Below are 22155 nucleotides of genomic sequence, written 5' to 3' on the forward strand. Positions count from 1 at the left end.
TCTGCGTTGAACAGTGGCACTCCAGCATCTGCACTTGGCTCTCTGTTACTTCTGAAGGTAGTGTTCCTGCCACCTTTGAATGCGGACGCTGTCCAAGCCTGTGGCAGGGCTAAAATAAAGTGCGATCCTAACTAGTGAAGTAAGTAGGTTTACAGAGGTGTAACTGTCTTTAGGATCGCCTTGTTAATGGGATGCTGAGAATGGATGCCCTTTATGTGCGTTGCAGGATCTCTGTGGCAATGTAGCCAGCAGGATCTGGGCCCTTCATGGGACGGGAACTGGCTCTGATGCTTTTGCAGACGGTGGGGAGTGGGGAGCAAAGCCCCCTCGGCACTAAGTCCCATTCCTGCAGCATATTTGTAGCAGGCTTGTCTTTTAAAATAAAACGTTTTCCAGAAACCATTAAGCATTTGTGTTTGAATTATTTTCCTTTATTTTTCTTAACAAAATTAAGCTATCAAAGCATTGATGTATATTGGGTGGTATGAGTTTTTTAAAAGAGTTCAGCATATTGATGTTTCATAATCTCCATGGATGGCAACTGATGTTACGCTGCACCATGGTAGAAAGACATGGTAGAAAGACATGGTAGAAAGATGTTACGCTGCACCATGGCTGGAAAGACTTCATGTGGGTTTTGCTTGCTTAAAGATGGTCGCTGCAGCCTGAATAGCCTCAGAAGCGAAGGAGATTCAGCCATGGTTACTGCTTGGATGTGCAGAAGAAGGCAGTGGCAACCCATGCCTGCTTATCTCTTGCCTTGAAAACTCCGTGAGGCGTTGCCGTGAGCTGCTTGTGACTTGACAGCACATAATTATTATTTAAAAGCAATCATGGAGCAATTCTTGGAGTGAATCGTGGTCAGAAATGGCCGCTCATTTTCTGCTGCTGAATGTTGTGCGCCGCCTTCAGGCTATGCTAACATTGGAGCCTCGGCCCTCAGGCCAGACCGGCTGAGACGGACATGCCTTCTCGCTAAGCCAGCCTGCAGGTACCCTTCATACCTGCAAAAGAAAAATTGCTCCAGAGACCTCCCATTTCCCCACAGGAGGAGTGCCCGGCCGTGGGGCCTGCACATGACTCTATGCTTGTGTTCAGTCATGTCACCTTGTCAAAAATATTTGATGTTAAGGACAATGCTCTGTTGTCTTTGTGAACTGCCGCTGATGTCAGTGCCTAGCTATGGTGGACTGCATCTCTGTCCCTTGTTCTCAGGTTGTTTTGTTTGCAAATTATTTTTATTGGGTTTTTATAATGGGGAAGGGGATTACAAAAAGAAAAAACATTTCAGTAACAGATTCGTGTACAAGACCTTCATTGTGTAATCAATGCTTCAAAAAAAATCTCCCCCCCCCCCCCCAGTATAACCATCAATCCATAAATTAAGAAAGCCACTGTGTAACCCGGCTAGCGCCCCTTATACCTTTAACCTTCCCTTTTAATCTAATCATTATTTAATTTCTTTGCTTTTTTTCCACTTACTCTGTTTCTTATCTCATTTCTTACAATTTTTTTCTTATATATGTTATGTATAGTTCCATCTTAAGACACATTTCCAATCCCTTGAATTTTAGTCAAAGGTGTTAATCCCTTAATCATTCCAGGAACCGAATATAAGACAAGGACAGAGGATATGAGCGGAAAGATAAATGACCATTACTATATATCAATATAAAAAGACATTTTTGTACCAGTCTAACACTGATTTATGCTCTAGGGAGAGTAACTAAGAAATAGGAATAATCGAAGAAGACTCCAAAGACCCAGTTGTCACGTTATCTCTAGTCCTTTAACAGTGAATATACAATATCTAACATGTTATAAAACATCTGAACTTCCAATAAGGCTATGTTAAACATCATTAAGCATAGAGAGGCAACAAGCCCTGGGTCATAATCTGAATTTCATTATATTTCTCCTTTCTTTCAAGACATAATAGTGAAGACAAGGCTCTAAAGAGTTCTCAGGTTGTTTTAAGAGGGGTTTGGTTTGTGAAGTACCCCTGTGTTACTTTTCCCTTCTCCAGGGATCCCGATGGTGTTTTGCCATCTTCTGGGCATGCGGTAAGGGTCGCAGGGTGTGTGTGGAGGGAGGTAATAGTGCATTTCCTGCATTGCGCAGGGGGTTGGACTAGAAGACCCCAGAGGTCCCAATCTTATGATTCTATGAATACAAAATGCAGGAATCGCTCATCAGTTAACTGAACAAATTCATGTTCTATTTTTCGTACTTAGTACATAACATCCCCGAGCAGCAGGCTGTATCTCATAAGCTATTATGCAGAGGCAAACCTGACACACAGACTTTTGCAGTGGTCTCTCCTCCCTTGCCCTGACCCTCTCCCTGCCCCATATCTCAAGACTCATAGATGCATGGAGGGTTTCTTCTTACCCTCCACGCCTCTGATGAAGAGAACTGTGATTCTTGAAAGCTTATGCTACAGTCAAGTTGGTTAGTCTTAAAGGTGCTACTGGACTCTTCGATTTAACCTCAAAATGGGACTTGGGAGTTCTCCTGGAATTCCGTCTGCTTTCCAGACAGCAGTGACCTGTTTTCCCTGGAGGAAAAGGCAGATTTGGAGATCTATGTACAGCCAGTCGCTTATATTGCTTCTGTAGAATCTATGCACATATATACGCTTCAGTTTTGATTTTCCAGTAAATTAGGAATTTTCCAAGGCAGGAGTAGGCGATGCTAGATAGAAAGAGGGGGATTCTTGAACACTGCACCAACCTGCTTTGTGTATTAATGCCGAAATCAGTGTCTGCTACAAAATAGCCATGCTGTCACGAAAAGAAGAAAGGAATTTTTATTGTCTCATGGATTTCTGTTGGGCTGCCTTTGATTTTCCATTGTAAATAATAGAATTTTATCAATAATATAGTCACATGCTTGCTGATAGTTTACCCAAAACGAATATGTAAGAAACCTTCATGATCTTACTCTTGCATAGGTTTCCTCAGAGGTAAGTCTGCTTAAGTGCAGAGAAATATACATCACACAGATAGTACCTTCTTAAAGAAAGCAAAACAGCAGGAATGAAGCCTGTGTTGTTACAGGGGAAAAGAACAATTTCCCACGAGTTCTGTCGGGCAAAATTATTTTTTTCTACATGCACCGAACCTGGAGCATTTTCTGGAGCAGCTTGCCTGCTTCCTGCCTCCCTACTAGTATGGACTGTGTTCACCAATGCCTGTTTCCTGCCTCCTTGGACACATACCCCACTTGGGCCCAGAGCCATGGCACTAGCAGCACAGTGCCAACCGGCGGGACCCTCCGCGAGCCTGGCCAGGCACCCCCTGGTCAGTTCCCACGGGGAGTTCCTTGCAGGACGGTCACTGGGTCTGCCCCGGCCACTAGGCAGCCTGCTAGCCAGCCCGCAAGACGTGCCAAGGAAGAAGCCATGTTCCCAGGCAGCAGAGATTCACCATGGACAGTTTGCTCTGAGGCTGCCCTTTCGAGACCGGGTTCCTGTCACGTTCCCGGAGCCTAGCCTCACCCTGATATGCATATCACTGGAAGCCGCCCTGAGATGGAAGCCACGTGCCGGCTGCCCAGAACACCTAATGGATGCATGTCAATACAACCAACGCATCCCAGAGCAGATGCCATCAAGACAGCTCCAGCTTCCTGGCAGATTTGATCAACCTGCCCGGCATTCCCTCCCCTCCTTTGTCCCCTCTTCCCAAGGTGTCGCAATCATACATTCAGACCCTAAAGTGGCCCATTAGCGATAGTTATAGAACCATCAAGCCTTTGTTTCCCCTCTTGAGAACCACCTGGAAGGCCCTCGTCTCAGGGTACATTTTGGGGTATTAAAGCAGGCTGTGCCTGCCATGAGGCATGCGCCATTCCTCTCCCGGCCCCTGACCGTCACTCCGCATATCTTGTGCAGGCATTAGATCCCATCCCGCTTCTCTGCTGCTTCTCTGCTTCTCGCCATGATCAGGTAACGTATCGCCCCGCTTCTTCGATCTCAAGTGGGTTCCCTGCTAATGCAAACGGCTCCATTATTTCCACTCTTTATTTCCTAGCTCTTGTTATGTTTCTTGCTTGTATGTGCTATTGTAGGCTTATGCAACACCTTAGTAAACACGTTTTGTACTGATTGGTTTTTGCCTCTTTATTGCGTGAGTAATCCGGAAGTACGGATTCTGGTATACATTGGTAAAGATCTGCACTGACTTAAGCCAGACTGCGTGCTAATTTCCCCATAAAATAGCAGTTCTGGTAACAGTGTGGTCACAAACAGTGGACACATGGACAGTGCAAGGGCGCCAACGAATGGTGTGCAAACCACCTCTCTAGGGGATGTATTGCTGAGCTCCCCAGAGTAGATTGTTAAGGGTTTTGCACCTCCTCCCAAATGTCCTGTGTCTACCAGACATTTATGCAGCTCCAAGTTGCTCCAAACAGTCATTGACGTATGAGAGCGGCTCACACATTTACAGGCCCTCTATGAATCTCAGCAGTGAAATGTAAAGAAGTCGATGCAATCCCTCGGGAAGCTGTTTTGCTCCCACTAGAGGAAGGCAGAAGGCAACCCAAGTTGAGAACATCGCAGACAAGATCCTCAGGTTGTAAACAGCTGTTGTGAATACAGTAAAGCCACTAGGCTTGTCAGCCTCCAGGTGATAACAAGAGCAGGGAAACCCCGGGTAGTCAGAAACTGGAAAAGGAATGCCGGGAATATACAATCAACAAGGTCTTCAAAATTTATTACCAAATTTTTAGTGCAAAGTGTGCAAAAGTGCAGTGTGCCAATCAAATAAATATAATTTATACATACAAGTAATAAATATGAACATTCATTAGTCTGTATTATTCATAAGCGAGCAAATAGATGGGAGCTGCAATAATGCTCCCGCTGGAAATAAGTGGAGAGTCTTCAAAGAGAGGGAAAAGTGATTCACATTGCTGGCATAAATTACCCTTTATCACGGACATGTCCGTGATAAAGGGTAATTTATGCCAGCAATGTGAATACTTTATGGTGAGCTGTTTAAGCTGGAGACTATCAGGACAGTGATCTTCCAATAATTGTGCCCAGGAGGAAGTTGTCAATACGAAATGGGAATGGTATAATATGCAGGCATAATCCCGTTGGCACGTCAGTTTTCCATCTTGACTTGGACTGTGATCACTTCTCCCTCTCTTTGAAGACTCTCCGCTTATCTCCAGCGGGAGCATTATTGCAGCTCCCATCTATTTGCTCGCTTATGAATAATACGGACTAATGAATGTTCATATTTATTACTTGTATGTATAAATTATATTTATTTGATTGGCAGACTGCACTTTTGCACACTTTGCACTAAAAATTTGGTTATAAATTTTGAAGACCTTGTTGATTGTATATTCCCGGCATTCCTTTTCCAGCCTCCAGGTGATAACTGGAGATCTCCAGGAATTACAACTGATCTCCAGGCAACAGATCAGTTCCCCTGGAGAAAATGGCTGTTTTGAAGGGTGGATTCTATGGAATTGGACCCCACTGAGTCCCCTTCGCAAACCCCACCCTCTTCAGGCTCCGTCCCCCAAATCTCCAGGAATTTCCCAAGCTGGACCTGGCAACCCTAAAAGCCACCCTGTTTTGCACCAATCTTTTAAAGCCCTATATATTGGTGTATTGCTGAAACTATTTCCTCAGTTGTCCTTTTTTTTTTAAATAGGTCATTTCTATTAAAAACATTGGAAGGACTTGTAAATTTGTGTTGACCTTGGAAGTTAGCAGTATCCATCTTTTCTGTATTTGCTGGCTGATGTTCTTTTCACCAATGCTTGTAGTAAAAACAAGTTTTGGACACAAAAAGTGGCTTTAATGCTTCATCTGTTCAAGCTTTCCCTGCGCATTGCTTGCACAGTCACACTTGTTTCATGTACCACACCCAGCATTTAAACATTCGGGTGCTTGGGAGACATTGGCAACTGTAGTATATGGCAGTTCTTTGTAGCTTTGTCTCTTGCCAAGGCGTCCTTTCATTCACGCAGCAGAATATTAGCACATTAACTGCATGGGCTTTTTGATTTTCAGACTTCTATTAAAGTCCACAAGGTTTGTGTTTTAAGGAAAATAATTACCAAAAAAAATCCATCAGAGTTTAACATCTCAGTCCAAAGATTTTGTTTCTTGATTTCAAGCTATTTTTTTCTGTACAAAATCATTTCAATAGGCCTTTAAAAAGCGACATTTTTCTGGGTCCTTACATGTATTTTACCCACTAGAAGGCACTGCAGGATTACTTTTCAAGTTTTAGGTCTCTGACAATGAGATTTTTGACTCTGGAAAGCTTATAACCTGGAAATCTTGTTGGTCTTTAAGGAGCTCTTGGACTCGAATCTTGCACTTCAAGTTTTGCCCGTCATTTCAGAATTCCTTCCGATTTTTATTCCTGGAATCTGTCCTTTCTTAGCGCAAGCATAGGTTTCATGAAAATAATAATAACTGCACTCATATACTGCTCTTCTAGACAGATTAGTGCCTCACCCAGAGCGTTTGAACAAGTTATTATTATCCCCATAATACAGCTGGGGCTAGCAAAAAGGCCTTTAAAACAGGCTTCAAAGGAGATGTTTTATGTTTCTTCATCCCAAAATGTCTATTATTCAAAAGCGGGCACTGTGTTCCTAGATCCAATAGGAACGCACCAGGCCTGCCCTCGCAACTAGAGAATGCCTTCCCTTCCTAGGCCTCCAGGCGGAGGCAGGCTGTAGTCTGGCTGCTTGCTGGAGCAGCGACATGAAGGCTCTTTGAATCAGAACGAAGGACTTCGGAAGGATGACAGGTGACCTTTCTCCGGGAATGAAATAACAACAACAAACAACAACAACCTTCGATTTATATACCGCCCTTCAGGACAACTTAATGCCCACTCAGAGCAGTTTACAAAGTATGTCATTATTATCCCCACAACAACAATCACCCTGTGAGGTGGGTGGGGCCGAGAGAGCTCTGAGAGAGCTGTGAGTGGCCCAAGGTCACCCAGCTGGCTTCAAGTGGAGGAGTGGGGAATCGAACCCAGCTTTCCAGATTAGAGTCCTGTACTCTTAACCACTACACCAAACTGGTGTACCAACCACGTGCGTATGAACAGCTGTAAGCAGCACCTCTCCTCACACCAGACTCCTGCCCCAGGAGCTCTGCAACTCCACACTGCCTGGCTTCCTAAATAGAGATGTGGGGAAATGCCAATGAGCTGCACAACAGTTGGGGCTGCTGGGTTGCCAACTCTGGCTTGGGAAATTCCTGGAGGTTTGGGGGCGGTGCATGGAGACGGTGGAGTTTGTAGCTCAGCAGGAACGTGTTGTCATTCTAGATCTTCCATATGTCCTAAACGTTATGGTATACCATAGAGTTTGCCCTCCAAAGCTGCCATTTCCTCCAGACTGCAGAACTGAGTGAGTTCTGCAGTCTGGAGATCACTCGGAGGACTCCAGCCTCCACCTGTAGGTTGGCAACCATAGAGCACTGTTCTGATTAGCTCCTGTGCCTCTGGGGTTGGACTAAATGACCCTAGAGGTCCCTTCCAACCCTGTGATTCTATGACTTCTGTGCTCTGCCTATGATGGGGGCATTATCCCCAAATACATTTTTAAAAATAATATTCTCACGCAAACCTGCGGGTTCCCCCAGCCCAGTGGCCAAGGCGGCAACACTCACCTGGCCTGAAAGCTGCATGAAAAGCTCTGCTTCTCACTTCGTTGCCAGGATCCGTCCCCGTGGAAAATGATTTGCCATCTCAGACTACCTGGAGGGATGCCTTATGGGGCCCTTAGCTGCCTGAAGCCACTGAGTGAACAATATCCTCTTGGGAAGGAGCCGCTGAGCCAGAAGGAGAAAAGCAGTCAAGCTGGCTGATGCAAGGCGTTCCTTCTTACTACGCCTTTGGGTAGCCTTCCTGTCCGGAAAAGAGAAATTGCCCCAGAGACCACCACCCCATTTCCCCATAGCAGGAGTGCCTAAAAGTAGCGCCTGCGCCATACTCTTATCTTTTTGTTCAACCAAAAGTCACACACCCTGCAAAAAAATTTGCTGTAAGTATGTAAGGAAAAGATGTAAGATGGTGTAAGGACAATGTTCTGTTGTGTTAATCAGTGACCTGCCACTTATGTCAATGCCCAGCTACGATGGACTGCAAGTTGTTTCAAAAGGGACCCGCTTGCAAAGTAACCACATACTACTTTCCCCCTCCCCAACATAAAATGCAGAAATAATAATAAATAAATAATAATATTCGATTTATATACCGCCCTTCAGGACAACTTAATGCCCACTCGGAGCGGTTTACAAAGCATGTCATTATTATCCCCACAACAACAATCACCCTGTGAGGTGGGTAAGGCTGAGAGAGCTCCAGAAAGCCGTGACTAGCCCCAGGTCACCCAGCTGGCTTCAAGCAGAGGAGTGGGGAATCAAACCCGGCTCTCCAGATTAGAGTCCTGCCAATCTTAACTACTACACCAAACTGACTCTCCACATATCAGTTAACACTGTACACTTTTTTGTTCTATTTTTTAAGCTTTTTAATGATAAGTATATAGCATTACTCAACTGCAGGCTGTATCTCATGGCTATTTTTCAGAGGCAAACCTGAGTTGGCCATTGAGCCTTCTACAGCCACAACTTCCCTTTCCCCACATTTTACTAATTAGATAATGGCCATTTCCACACACGTTGGATAATGCACTTTCAATGCACTTTAGCGATCCTTTGGAAATGGATCTTTTGTTTCACACACAAAAATCCAATTCTAAATGATCACTAAAGAGCATTGAAAGTGCATTATCCAAGGTGTGTGGAAGCAGCCAATGAGTTCTTAAGGAAGTTGGTTAGAGCCATTACAGAGCTTGACATTCTGATAGTGGTTCCCTTAAGAGTTTTATTTGAGTATCTACAAATTATTGATGTAAAAGGAGAGATCAAATCCTCGATACGTTGAAAATTCAGGATAGCTTTAGAATTCCCAAAGGATCTTTGGGCACGGTTATGCCTATCGAGTATTTCAGCTGACTTAATAGAGAAGACGACGTATTGCTGGTTTCAGGTGGGTAGTCGTGTTGGTCTGTAGTCGAAGAGCAAAAAGAGCTTTCGGCTAAACATTAGGAAGAACTTCCTGACGGTTAGAGCAGTCCCTCAGTGGAACAGGCTTCCTCGGGAGGTGGTGGGCTCTCCTTCTTTGGAGGTTTTTAAGCAGAGGCAAAGATGGCCATCTGACAGCAATGCTGATCCTGTGAACCTAGGCAGATCGTGAGAGGGAGGGCAGGAAGGGTTACATCAGTGCTTGCCTTCTTAGAGCCAAGCCACAAGTGACGCCTGACACAGGATGGACACTTGTCAGCTTCCCTCAAGTTTTGATGGGAAATGTAGGCGTCCTGGTTTTACAGCTTGGCTCTCCATTACAGCTGCAAGACCAGGACGCCTACATTTCCCATCAAAACTTGAGGGAAGCTGACAAGTGTCCAACCTGTGTCAGGCGTCCCTTGTGGCTTGGCTCTTAAATGTCGCCACCTTGGGGTCAGGTAGCAATTTTCCCCAGGCCAATTTGGCTAGGGATCCTGGAGGTGTTTCACCATCTGGGCATGGAGCAGGGGTCATTGGGGCAGTTGGAGGGGGTAGTTGTGAAGTTCCTGCATTGTGCAGGGGTTGGACTGGAGGTCCCTTCCTACCCTATGATTCAGGTCCAGTAGCATCTTAAAGACCAACTAGATTTCCACAGTATGAGCTTTCAAGAGTCCGAACTCCGTTCTTCAGATGGAGGACTCCAAGGGGGAGACTATATATTTCCAGTACATGAGAAATAAGCCCTCATCTTGCGGCTTCTCACATGGGAGACACATGTCATAAAAGATTGGGAGTCAAGCTACAAGTGACGCCTGACACAGGTTGGACACTTGTCAGCTTCCCTCAAGTTTTGTTGGGAAATGTAGGCATCCTGGTCTTGCAGCTGTAATGGAGAGCCAAGCTGTAAGACCAGGATGCCTACATTTCCCATCAATACTTGAGGAAAGCTGACAAGTGTCCAACCTGTGTCAGACGTCACTTGTAGCTTGGCTCTTAGCGTTTACTTAAGAACTCCATCTTGCCACATGGTGAAGGACAATGGGGAGAAGTTCCAACCATGAGGACGAAGGTATGCTTAACTTTAAACTATTTCACCTTCAAGAAATACTACCCTGTCCTAATTAAACATCATTTAGGGAAAACTACCAAATTATAGGGTGAGAGGAACTGTGTTTTCTCCCTTTTTAAAATATCTTTGCCCTGTGCTTGAACAGAGCATGTATACTCTTTTTATTTTTGTTTGTTAAACTGTCTTATATTTGGAACGCTGTAGGCCTGATCTCTGTAAACACACCACCCGCAGTTAAACTCGCCACCCCTTGAGCACGATAGTTCAAAATTGCAAAAGTGCAATTGATCAACCTCGTGGTAATCTGGTAGAAGCAGATACAACTAGGCAGAAACTTGAAACAGTGGTCCGGAGTTCTGTATGTGCAAATCAGTCTACCAGGAGATTTGCAAAGTTACTACCCAATTTGTTTTTGGTACCCTCTTGGAGGTAAGAGAAAGTGGTACAGAGCAGAAACTTAGAATGGCTGAGAGATTTTGCAACCTCCTGGGAACACCCAAAGGAGTAAGGCTTGTTGTGAGACCATTTATTTACACCTTTCAACAAGAACAAAATATTTTTCAATTTTAAAGAAGAAAGTAGGCAACGTCTGGTGAATCACAGGATTCAAAGGGATGGCTGCATGTGATTTCCAGTGGTTGAGAGGGATCTTCAATGCTGTGGCATGGTAGTGAAGTGGTTGGGTTGCAAATCAGTACTCTACTGGTTCAAATCCCACTACTGCCATGATCTCAGCCTTGGGTCAGCCACTCCTCTCAGGCCCAGCTCCCCAGCTGCATTGTGGGGATAATAATATCACTGACTTTGTTACTGCTCTAAGTGGGGCACTAATCTGTCTAGAAGAGCGGTATATAAGTGCCGTTATTATTATTATTATCCCTCCTTTTATTAGCAGAACCAGAATAAACAAGTAAAAATTGAAGAATTCAATCAAAATAAGAAGCAGAAAAACAGTTGCTTAGGTTGCAAGTTGCGGAATCCAGCCTCTCAGTGCAGAATTTTGATTTTTTTTTTAAAAAAAAAATCAATTTTTTGATACACTGCCTTCTTCCTATTACAGCCTTTAAATCCCCCAAATATACCTGTGGGAGTAACTAGTTGCTCAGAATTCTCTTGCATTGAACTTTACCCAGCAACCTTTTCTCCCAGAATTAAACCACAAAAAATAAATTTTTTCCATCTGCTTTATTAATCCCAAATATCCTACTGCAACATCATTTATGGGAGATTTTCTCAAGTCCCGTTAACACTACAGCTTGGTGCACATGCTTCTCAGTGTGTTCCCAGGGAAGACACAGGACTAATTGAATCATTTATCCGCCACCAGCCCACCCATTCTCTGGCACCATCTTTCCCATCGTTGATCATCATCGTTCTTCAGCCCCCGATGTTTTCAAGATCTCTGAGCTTGCAACCCTTTACATAGGAGTCGACATCCCCTTGGCAATACTTGACCCAGCCCGGCCTGCCGACAAAGGAAGAAAAATACAGGTGAATATTTTCTCAGGGTTTACTTGAATTGTCACCCACCCCAACCAGCAGTTGCCCATCCTCGGGGCAGGGGTGTGTGTCACACAGTCCCACCCACCAGGCTGAATCCACACAGCTCAAGTTTGCCACTATTTCCCCGCCATTTATGCACTTCTGAGGGCTGTTCACATACTCTTACCTCAATCCCACCATTCTATCGTATCTGTTGTGCTGCGCCTCAGATGAGGTCACGCTTTCAAACGCTTCTCTTACGCAGTTCTCACCATGGATGTGAACAAATAGAAGTGGTTCCCGATGAGACTGCCCCCTCTTAACCACCCCCACTTCCTTGTTTCTTGCCTTTCTGGAACACTGTCCCTCTTTGCCAAGCAACTCTGTCCGAGGCATGCCCGCACCCCCGTCCTGTTTATTTTTTTTAAAAGGGGGGGCATTCCTAGCACTATTGCGCAATCCCGTTCATGAAGACACCCACAAGTGGTTTGGGAAGTGGCATTGTAAAAAGTCTGTGGAGGCATCAAGGTGGGGGGGGTGCCATTTTTTTTACAGTAAATAATGTTTCGCTGCCGAAGGAGAGCCTAGATAATTTCTGATAAGCGGACTGTGCCTGCAAAAGTTGACTCTTTCCATTTTTAAAAAATTAAAATTATCGGTATAGCGAAAAATCGCTATCCTATAATTATGGTTGAGCGGTAACATAAACCAATCACAGGCATCGATGAGGGCATCACCCCACCATTGCAATTGAACAGAAAATCACTATAACGGTAATCTGATATTAATTTTTTTAAAAAAAGGCTACGTGATGTCATCATCGGTGGCGGCGGATCTAAACCCTTCCCATATCGCACGATTCTCCCAAGGATGTGAACGGAGTATAGTGCGATGCTGGCGCAGTAAAAGAGGGGATGTGAACAAAGACTGGGACATTGCAGGATAGAATCCAGCACAATTATTGCATATGAAAAGCGGAAGGTAGGGAAGTGTGGATTCGGCCCAGATCACAAATTCCTTTAGAGCTGCCATTTTTAATGCTTTTTGGAAGGACCTGGTCCTAGAGTGCATATACATAGAAAGCAGAGGCAGCACACGTCTTTTCATGCATGCTGAAAGAGCAATAAGGACCAGGAGATATGGGCATATTCACCCCCTCCCCACAAAGGCTTTCCCTTGCCTCTTCTCTGTGCAGTTCACTCCCCCCGCAGCCAATCCTCCCATGTCCTCCCATGACGATCCAAACCACGCCAAGTATGCAGTTCTATGTCGAGCTGCCTGATGAACCTCGTAACGGTTTGCTCCCTGGCTGGACCAGTGTTTTTAGACAACAGACGGGACTTTGGTTATGATGGCTCTGCCAGAATTGTCCCTTTCACTTCTTTATTTGTCCTTAACATCAGCCTAAAGAAGACTTCTATGCTACTTGAAAGTTCACAGTTTTGTGAGCTTTGGATTCATCAAAACATAGCATTGCTCTGTTGTACCTCTCCACAATTTTTTTTCTAATGGCCCAACAAGGCAACTTCTTTCTGCAGGTTTAATTCATACAAAACGTTGCCCTCGTGGATTCTTGATTTTTCATGCATGAATCTAGCAACTACTATAGCATTCTGCAACTTAAACCTACTGGGATGGATTCAGGGGTTGCTGTCCTGTTAGGTAACACCAGGCAACTACCAAGTGTGGTACCGGGCAGGGGTGCAAAGGGGACCAAAGCCGCACAGCGCTCCAGACCCAGAACCACTGCCTGGCTCCCCAGGCTGGCCGATGACTCGAGGACACCCATCCAGATCAGCTGACTGGCAGGCAGCTCAGGGCATGCCTGCCCGCCAAGACCAATCGGTGGCTCAGAAAAGCTTACAAGGCTCGCTGGTCAGCCGGCAACTGTGGGTCTATCCTTCCAAGCCGTCTGGTTGTTTAGCAGATTGGGGCATGTCCACTGGCTGGTTGCCAATGGGGGCACACTTTGGCTGGCCAGCAAGGGGATGCCCAGTCCTGCTGGCATAGGGTGCCACTCACCCATGGGCTGCCCCAGCTGGACCCAGTCCCATCAATGAAGGAGCTTTCCACTGAAGCGAGGAGCTTGTACTGGTGAGCAAAACATGTTGTGCTGACAGAAGCATTCTGGTTTCCAGTTCTGAAAAACCCCAGGCTAACAAAAGACTCTACAACCCACAATAGCCCTGCAGAGAAGATTAGCACATCAAGCACCAATCCATATGCAAAAGAACCTCCTCAGGATACAGTGAAGCATCAGCACTCCATTAGCCATCCACACCCTGGGAAACGCTTACAGGATGACTCAGCCCAAACCCACCTTTCTGAGTAGATATAAATCACCTGCAAACATCTCCTCCACAGTTTGACACTGAGAGATCCCTGTCTTTCAGTGCTACACCTCTGAAGATGCCAGTCACAGCTGCTGGTGAAACGTCAGGAACTACAATGCCAAGTCTTCCGGTTTGGGATTCATGGAGGTCTAACGCAGCTCCATTCGCGGAGCTGACCGGACTGCCGTTTTAACCGGCCGGAGGGGTGAAAATAGCCCGCGGCCGACTGCTCTCAGGCGGGGAGCAGGCAAGAACGCTCAAGACCCTAGGGTGAGTTAGATCTCGGACGAGGGGGGGCTCTACCCAACGAGTCTTCCCCCCGATCCTTGAGGTCCCACCTTGCGACGGGTCGGCTATAATCTCTGCGGCAGTTTTGGGGCCAATTCGGCTGGCATAAGACCTACATACCCAAGCTTCGATTGGGGAAGGAAGCTGAGAGGAGGATTTAAGATCGAAACAGCGATTACAACCCGTGAAAGGTGAAGAGAAGGTAAAGATCGCTATCTTTTGAAACGGGACAGATTGACTAAAACGGAGAGGAAAGAAAGTAGATTTTTAAACTGCAACAGACTAGTGAAAAGGAGGTGAAGACTCGGCAGGAGTTGTATTTTAAAAGAGACTGAGTTTAAAGAAGTTATTACAGAAATCGGACTATTGTTTTGAATACCTGTGGTTTTGGAGCTGTGGGAAAAAGACACCATCGCGAGACCTGCTGTGGGAAGACGGGAGACAGGAAGTGCGTAACAACAATAGAGGGGCTGGAGAGAAGCGGCCCTTGCCGAAGGACAGGAAGTAGGGAATCGCCATTTTTGAAAGGGGAAGGGTCGCGGCTTCAGCGGAAGAGGAAGTAGGCCATTTTGGATTACAACAACACAGAGAAACCATAGAGAAAAGACGCCCGACATTTTGGACACTTTAAAATTTAATTTTGGCAAAGACCGGGACATTTGAAAAAAGAAAAACGTTTAATCATACGCCACGGAGTTAAGGAAGAGAGCAGATTCGTGGGAGCGAGCTAAAGCAAGCCCCACGATGTCGAAAAAAGAGTGGCAATCGGCAATAGAAAATCTGGATAAAAATCTGGACAAAAAACTTGTAGACATGATTAAAGAACTCAAGGACACGAAATTGGAGCTTATTAAGGAGGTTAAAGAGGTTACACAGACAGTAAAGTCGGAGCTGTCAGAAGTGAAAAAAGGTATGGAAACGATTAGTAGTGAATTACAAGGAACGCAGCAGAGAGTTAAAACAGTAGAAGACGCGATGGAGAATTTAATAGACACGCAACAAACGGAGATGAGACTGGTGAAAGGGAGGATATCAGTTGCAGAAACTAAACACATGGAGAAGCAGCTTCGTTTTCGTGGTCTGCCAGAAGTGGAAGGGAAGTCAGCGCAAGAACAGATGACTGAGGTGTTGGCTGAATACCTGGGGAAGGAGGAGGAGGAAGTTGTGGCTATCCTAGATGTGGCGTACCGTGTGAACTCGAGAATTGCAACCCAGAGGAAATTACCAAGGGATGTGATTGTGCAGTTTACAACTAGAAACATGAAAGAGAGGATTGTGACAAAACAGTTTCAAGATCCATTGGAGATTGATGGCAAGACGATCATTATAATGAAGGAACTGCCCAGATCAGTGTTATTGGACCGGAAAAAATATAAAGTGCTAATTCAGACTTTGAAGGACATGAATATCAGGTACAGATGGGAGTTACCGGAAGGAGTGTCCTTTGAGTTTGGAGGGGCAAAAAAAACGCATCAGATCTGAGCGGGAGATGGAGCGATTTATTAAGGACAATGAAAAAGACTTACCAACAAAACTATGAATATGGAGTGTAAACTATTATCTTGGAATGTAAATGGACTAAACTCACCGAATAAGAGGAAAAATATTTTTCATTGGCTACTAAAACAAAAATGTGATATTGTTTGTTTGCAGGAGACCCATATTAGAAAACAGGATGTAAAATATTTAAAATCTGGAAAATTGGGCAAAGAATTTGTAGCGGCCTCCAACAAGAAAAAAAGAGGAGTGGTGTTGTACATAAAAGAGGAGCTGCAGCCAAAATTTGTTATGAGAGATGTGGAAGCTAGATTTGTAGCAGTGGAATGTAATTGGAATTTAAAGAGAGTGTTGGTAGTCGGACTTTATGCACCTAACGGTGCAAAGGAAAGCTTCTTTGAGGATTTAAGGAAGCATTTAGACGATCTTGCATATGACCAGATAATTCTTGCTGGAGACTTCAATGGAGTGACAGATTTGGAATTAGATAAAAAGACTACAACAGCACAAAAGAAAAGAGGACTATTGCCAAAGTTTTTTTTTGAGTTGATTCAACAAGAGACTCTCGAAGATGTATGGAGGAGAGAATATCCTAAAACCAGACAGTTTACTTTTTACTCTGCAAGGCATTTTACATTATCAAGAATTGACATGATCTGGGCCTCAAAAGACTTAGCGTTATGGACTAAGGAGGTAGAAATAATGCCGATGGTAGGCTCAGATCATAACCCAATTATGTGGAAATTTGGAAAAAGGAGAAAAAGGAAAGCCTGGAGAATAAATGAGGACTTGTTACAGGAAAGAGAGAATATGGAAATATTGAGAAGAGAGACAAAGTTTTTCATACAATACAACGTGAATAAAGAAGTACCAACCAACAAAGTTTGGGATGCGTATAAGGCGGTTGTAAGGGGCATACTAATGGACTTAAATGGTAGAGCAAGGAAAAAGAAAGAGGAGAAAAGACAAGAAATTGAGGAGAAAATAAAAGCCAAAGAAGCACAGTTAAAAAAGAGACCAGGAAAAAAGAAAATATACCAGGAAATCAAAATTCTTCAAGAACAGCTAACAGCAATGAGTAATAAAGAACTGGAGTGGAACCTTAAAAGATTGAATCAAAAAGCCTTTGAGGGTGCTAATAAACCTGGGAAATATTTGGCATGGCAATTGAAGAAGAAAAGGGAAAAGAAAATAATAAATAAAATCTGTGAAGAAAATAAAACGTACTTGGAGCAGACTACCATTAGTAGAGCCTTTTATAAATTTTATGCTAAGCTGTATAATAAAAAAGAAGTAAACAAAGAATCAATAGCATCATATCTGGAGAAAACCAAACTTCCAGAAATCTCGGAAGCTTGGAGAAATAAGTTGAACAGTGAAGTAACCGATGAGGAAATAAGTAAGGCAATACAATCCGCAAATCTGGGAAAGGCGCCAGGGCCAGATGGACTTACGGCTAAATTTTATAAGACAATGGCCAATGAACTGGCACCATTCCTAAAAGAGGTGATGAATGGAGTTTTTAGGGATCAAAGGATTCCAGATACTTGGAGTGAAGCGAATATATCATTGATCCCAAAAGAGAGCCAAGACCTGACCAACGTGAAAAATTACAGACCTATATCACTACTTAACAATGACTATAAAATTTTTGCGAAGATATTGGCGGAGAGATTGAAGGGGTGGCTCTCGGAAGTTATAGAGGAGGAACAAGCAGGCTTTTTGCCAGACAGACAAATAAGAGACAATTTAAGGACAGTGATCAATGCTATTGAATATTATGACAAGCGTTGTGACAAAGAGGTTGGTTTCTTCTTTGTAGACGCTGAAAAAGCGTTTGACAATTTAAACTGGGACTTTATGTTTGCCACTATGGAAAAGCTACAACTGGGAGAAAGATTTGTCAAAGCAATTAAAGAAATTTATAGAGACCAGACAGCAGCAATTGTAGTGAATGATGAACTGACCAAGAAATTGACGATTAGTAGAGGAACAAGACAAGGTTGCCCGTTATCTCCATTGTTGTTCATTTTAGTATTGGAGATTCTGATGATACAAATAAGACAAGACGAGGAAATACAAGGAATAAAAATAAAGGACTATTCATATAAGGTCAGAGCATTTGCAGACGACATAATGTTAATTGTAGAAGACCCACTGGAGAACATGCCAAAAGTGATGGATAAAATCAAGGAGTTTGGAGACTTGGCAGGTTTCTTCATTAACAAAAAGAAGTCAAAGATACTATGCAAAAACATGACTAAGCAGAAACAACAATTGTTAATGGAAACAACGGATTGTGAAGTAACTAGTAAGGTGAAATACTTGGGAGTTGAGCTGGCTGCAAAAAATATAGATTTGTTCAAGAATAATTATGAAAAATTATGGACTCAGATAGAGAGAGACTTGATCAAATGGAATAGATTGAACTTGTCATGGTTGGGTAGGATTGCAGCAGTTAAGATGAATGTGTTACCGAGAGTAATGTTTTTGCTACAGACAATACCAATCATCAGAGACTCTAAACAATTTGAAAAATGGCAGAGGAAAATATCAGATTTTGTTTGGGCAGGCAAGAAGCCTCGAGTGAAAGTAAAAGTTTTACAAGATGCAAAGGAAAGAGGCGGAATGCAACTGCCCAACCTGAGACTTTATCATGATGCAATCTGCCTAGTTTGGCTAAAAGAGTGGATGACATTAAAGAATAAGAAACTATTAGCCCTAGAGGGATATAAAAAAATTTTTGGATGGCACGCATACCTATGGCATGACAAAGTGAAGGTCAACTCGATGTTCCTGCATCATTTTGTAAGGAGAAGTTTATATATAATCTGGAAGAAGTATAGAATTTACCTACAAGAAGGAACCCCCTTGTGGGTGGTTCCATATGAGGTGATAGATCCGAGAGCTGTTGATAATGAACAACAATGTTTAACGTACAAAGAAATAACTAAAATTGAAGTATCTAAACTTAGAATAAAGACGCAAGAGGAACTATCACCTAACTATGATTGGTTCCAGTATAGGCAGATCAGAGACTTATACAATTCGGACTCTGCAAAAGGGGGCATACGAACAGAGAACTCGGAACTAGAGCAGACCCTTCTTAAAGAAGACAAGAAAAGAATATCCAAGGTATACCAAGTACTGCTGAAATGGTATACCGAGGACGAAACAGTTAAAACACAGATGGTGAAATGGGCTATAAATTTCAACAAAGAAATAACAATGGAGGCATGGGAATACTTGTGGAAAACTACAATGAAGATAACGACATGTACTAATATTAAAGAGAACATTTACAAAATGATTTATCGTTGGTACATGACACCAAAGAAGATTGCGCTAGGGAACTCGAATACTTCTAATAAATGCTGGAAATGTAAGAAACATGAGGGCTCCCTCTACCACATGTGGTGGTCGTGTGAGGTAGCTAGGCAGTACTGGGGGGAAATAATAAGAGAAATGAGTGAAATTTTACAGTTTCAAATAAATAAGAACCCAGAACTCCTGCTACTAAACTTGGAAATGGAGGGAATTCCAGCCCATCATAGGACGTTGATATTTTATATGACAGCAGCAGCTAGACTTTTGTATGCGCAAAAATGGAAAGTACAAGAAGTGCCAACTATTGAAGATTGGATCTACAAATTGCTGTACATGGCTGAAATGGACAAGATGACAAGAAAACTGAGAGATCTGGACTCAGGGCAATTTAACACGGACTGGGAGAAGCTGAAACAATATCTGGAGAAGAAATGGGAGGTGGGAGGAAAACTGTGGCAGTTTGAGAACTACTGAAGTATAATATAAGTATAAAAGAGAGGGGTGACTTTACCAGGGGAGGAAGAGAAAAGTGAATTTATAAGCAGTTAGATTAATAGATTGATATATATATAGATATGTATAGGTTAATTGATAGAACATTGATAGAGAATAATTAAGGATAAGGTTTAAACATGAGGATTGAATAACTAACAATATTTTCTTTCTTTGATAAGATTTATATGCACCAAACTGAATGTACAGAAGAGTTAAATTGATTGACTATGTGATGAGCTATATAGAATTACCATAAAAAGATGAAATGAGTAATATATAGAGAACAAATCAAATTGTTTGATTTGTTTGATTTAAATGTGGAAAATTTTTATGGTTTATGATATATAGGTTTATGATATATAGAAATATTCAAAATGGGAAAAGGGGATAAACTGTTTATCCAAAGACGTACAGTTTGGGTGTATAATAAGTAAAGGAGTTAAAGATGTACTGCTTAATATAATGGACAATGTATATCTGTTTTAGACAGAGGAATTTAATAGAAGTAAGGGAAAAGGGACAGAGGGGGGGAAAGCTGTTGGAAGTCAACAAAAGGGGGGGAAAGGGAGGGGGTTAGAAATGAAAAATTTGGGGAAAATTGAATGTAATGTAAAAATAATAATATTCTAACCCAATAAAAAATTTTTCTAAAAAAAAAAAAGGAACTACAATGCCAAGACCACGGCTATACAGCCCGGAAAATCCACAACAACCATCGTTCTCCGGCCGTGAAAGCCTTTGACAATATATCGACAATATATAGAAGCATTCCACCTTGTGCTGGTGGAATGCTCCTGGCACTGGCAGATGGCAGAACGGAGTTACGAGAGCTAATGCATCATTCCCCCCCCCCCCCCGCTTCTCATTCTTGATTGCAAAACAGCATTCTGAAATTCCCTGCAATCCTACTGCTTCCTTTTCTGGAATTATGTTTAACTTTCCTGCCCGCTCCAGTTATCTTTTCTTTCTCTTCCTGGCTTTCCTCTTACCAGCGAGTCAGGCCGTTGGCATCCAGAGCTATCTTCCTGGCACAGCAGATATCATCTTCAATATCATCATCCAGAAGTTCTGGAGGGAGAAGGAAAGGATGTGAGGAAGGAATCCGGCAACTGCGTGATTCCCAAATCCGTCCCCATTTCATCTTCATAACAATCCTGCAATGCAGGTTTGGTTTAGAAATAACTCTCAACCCCAGGTTACCCAATAGCTTTTGCAGCTGAGCAAATAGACATTTGGATCTCTCTGTTCATTACAATATGTTGGCTCTCAAAACAGAGAGAAACTGGATGGATGGATGCCTATTAAGATGAAGAGATGGATCAAAATGGAAATGGCAGGGAGGGGTGTATTTCTGCTATAGCCTAATGGTTAAGTGGTTGGGCTGCAAATCAGCACTCTGCTGGTTCAAATCCCACGACTGCCATGAGCTCAGTAGGTGGCCTTGGGTAAGCCACTCCTCTCAGCCCCATCTCCCCAGCTGTATTTTAGGGATAATAACGCTGACTTTGTTCACCACTCTGAGTGGGGCACTATTCTGTCCAGAAGGTCAATATATATATATATATATATATGCACACTATTATTGTTGTTGTTATTCATTGGCTCTTGTATGTGGATGGCTTATGGTTCCTGTTAAAGCCCCCCACAGACTTACTGCTACAGGGAATTTGGCAGCCGTTCTTCGACTCAGGAGTCTTGCCATCTTCGCACCAGTACTTGCTGTTGATCTGGAAGATGCCGTAGTCACGGTTGCTTCCATTGTCATGTATGGCGTCAGTTTTGTAGTTGCTCTCATGTTTCACCAGGCAGACCCCTGCAGGAATAGATTGCAGCCAGGTTATCAGGGACAACATAAAGAAACCCCATTCCCCACAGGTAGCCAGAAGCCCCGGGGGATGACCAGGCAAGGGATATTGATCTCCTAATGGGCAAAACCAAAGGGAAGTCTACTTACAATCCGCCACTTTGCGCCCTACAAACCCGTTGAAGCCATGCCACTGCAGAACTCTAGCCAGCTCGCATCTCTCGAACACTTTGCCCTCAGCCCCGGGCATTGCCAGTACCATGAGGAGGAAGAGCCCCAAGAATAGAAGAATCTTCATCTTGGCAGAGCTTAGCAGATGAGTGCAGCTCTTGCTTGCCCACCTTCTGTTTTTATGCTGGCTCCTGAGACGTTGCCTCATGACGACAGCAAGTTCTGAGGGCACCAGATGCAGAGTTCTTGCGCAATCTTCTCTCACTTCTGCCTGGGCTCACGTTGGTGGTTTTCACTTGGCTGTCTTCGTGACAATCCCCTTGGACCTTCTAAAAGCGGCTCCTGGGACGAATATTTCCCAAGACTGCGCATTGTCACCTTGTGAGGAACTCCCTCATTGTGCAAGTGAAGCAATGGGCCATGCCAGTTTACTTCCTTGTGAACCAGACCAGAATGGAGTTCCAGCTACTCAGAAAGGCTCCATACATTGTACATTTGGGCACTGTAGGATTGCCAGCTCCAAGTTGGGAAATTCCTGAAGACCTGGGGGGTGAAACATGGAGAAACCTGGAGAAAGTGGGGTTTGGGGAGGGAAAAGACCTTGGCATGGCATAATTCCATAGAGTCC

General features: G+C 43.6%; 1 protein-coding gene across 1 annotated transcript; it reads right to left on the reverse strand.

Moving 5' to 3' along the window:
- Nucleotides 1-11507: 11507 nt before the first annotated feature.
- On the reverse strand, nt 11508-21654 carry LOC129346517 (lysozyme C-like). Its single transcript, XM_055003861.1, has 4 exons — nt 21507-21654; nt 21207-21365; nt 20542-20620; nt 11508-11595 (listed from the first exon to the last, which is right to left on the reverse strand). Exons 1-4 carry the CDS (start codon nt 21652-21654, stop codon nt 11508-11510), a joined length of 474 nt encoding a protein of 157 aa, XP_054859836.1.
- Nucleotides 21655-22155: the final 501 nt, after the last annotated feature.

Source organism: Eublepharis macularius, chromosome 19 (genome assembly GCF_028583425.1).
Source record: "Eublepharis macularius isolate TG4126 chromosome 19, MPM_Emac_v1.0, whole genome shotgun sequence".
NCBI classification, from domain to species: Eukaryota; Metazoa; Chordata; class Lepidosauria; order Squamata; family Eublepharidae; genus Eublepharis; species Eublepharis macularius.

Bases quoted from the DNA above. Each gene is read 5' to 3' on its own strand.
- LOC129346517 (XM_055003861.1), bottom strand. From the start codon at position 21,654: ATGAAGATTCTTCTATTCTTGGGGCTCTTCCTCCTCATGGTACTGGCA. The intron at 21,366-21,506 runs GTAAGTAGACTT...CTATTCCTGCAG, and splicing joins AGGGCGCAAAGTGGCGGATT to GGGTCTGCCTGGTGAAACAT. The intron at 20,621-21,206 runs GTAAGTCTGTGG...TTCTCCCTCCAG, and splicing joins CTGCCAAATTCCCTGTAGCA to AACTTCTGGATGATGATATT.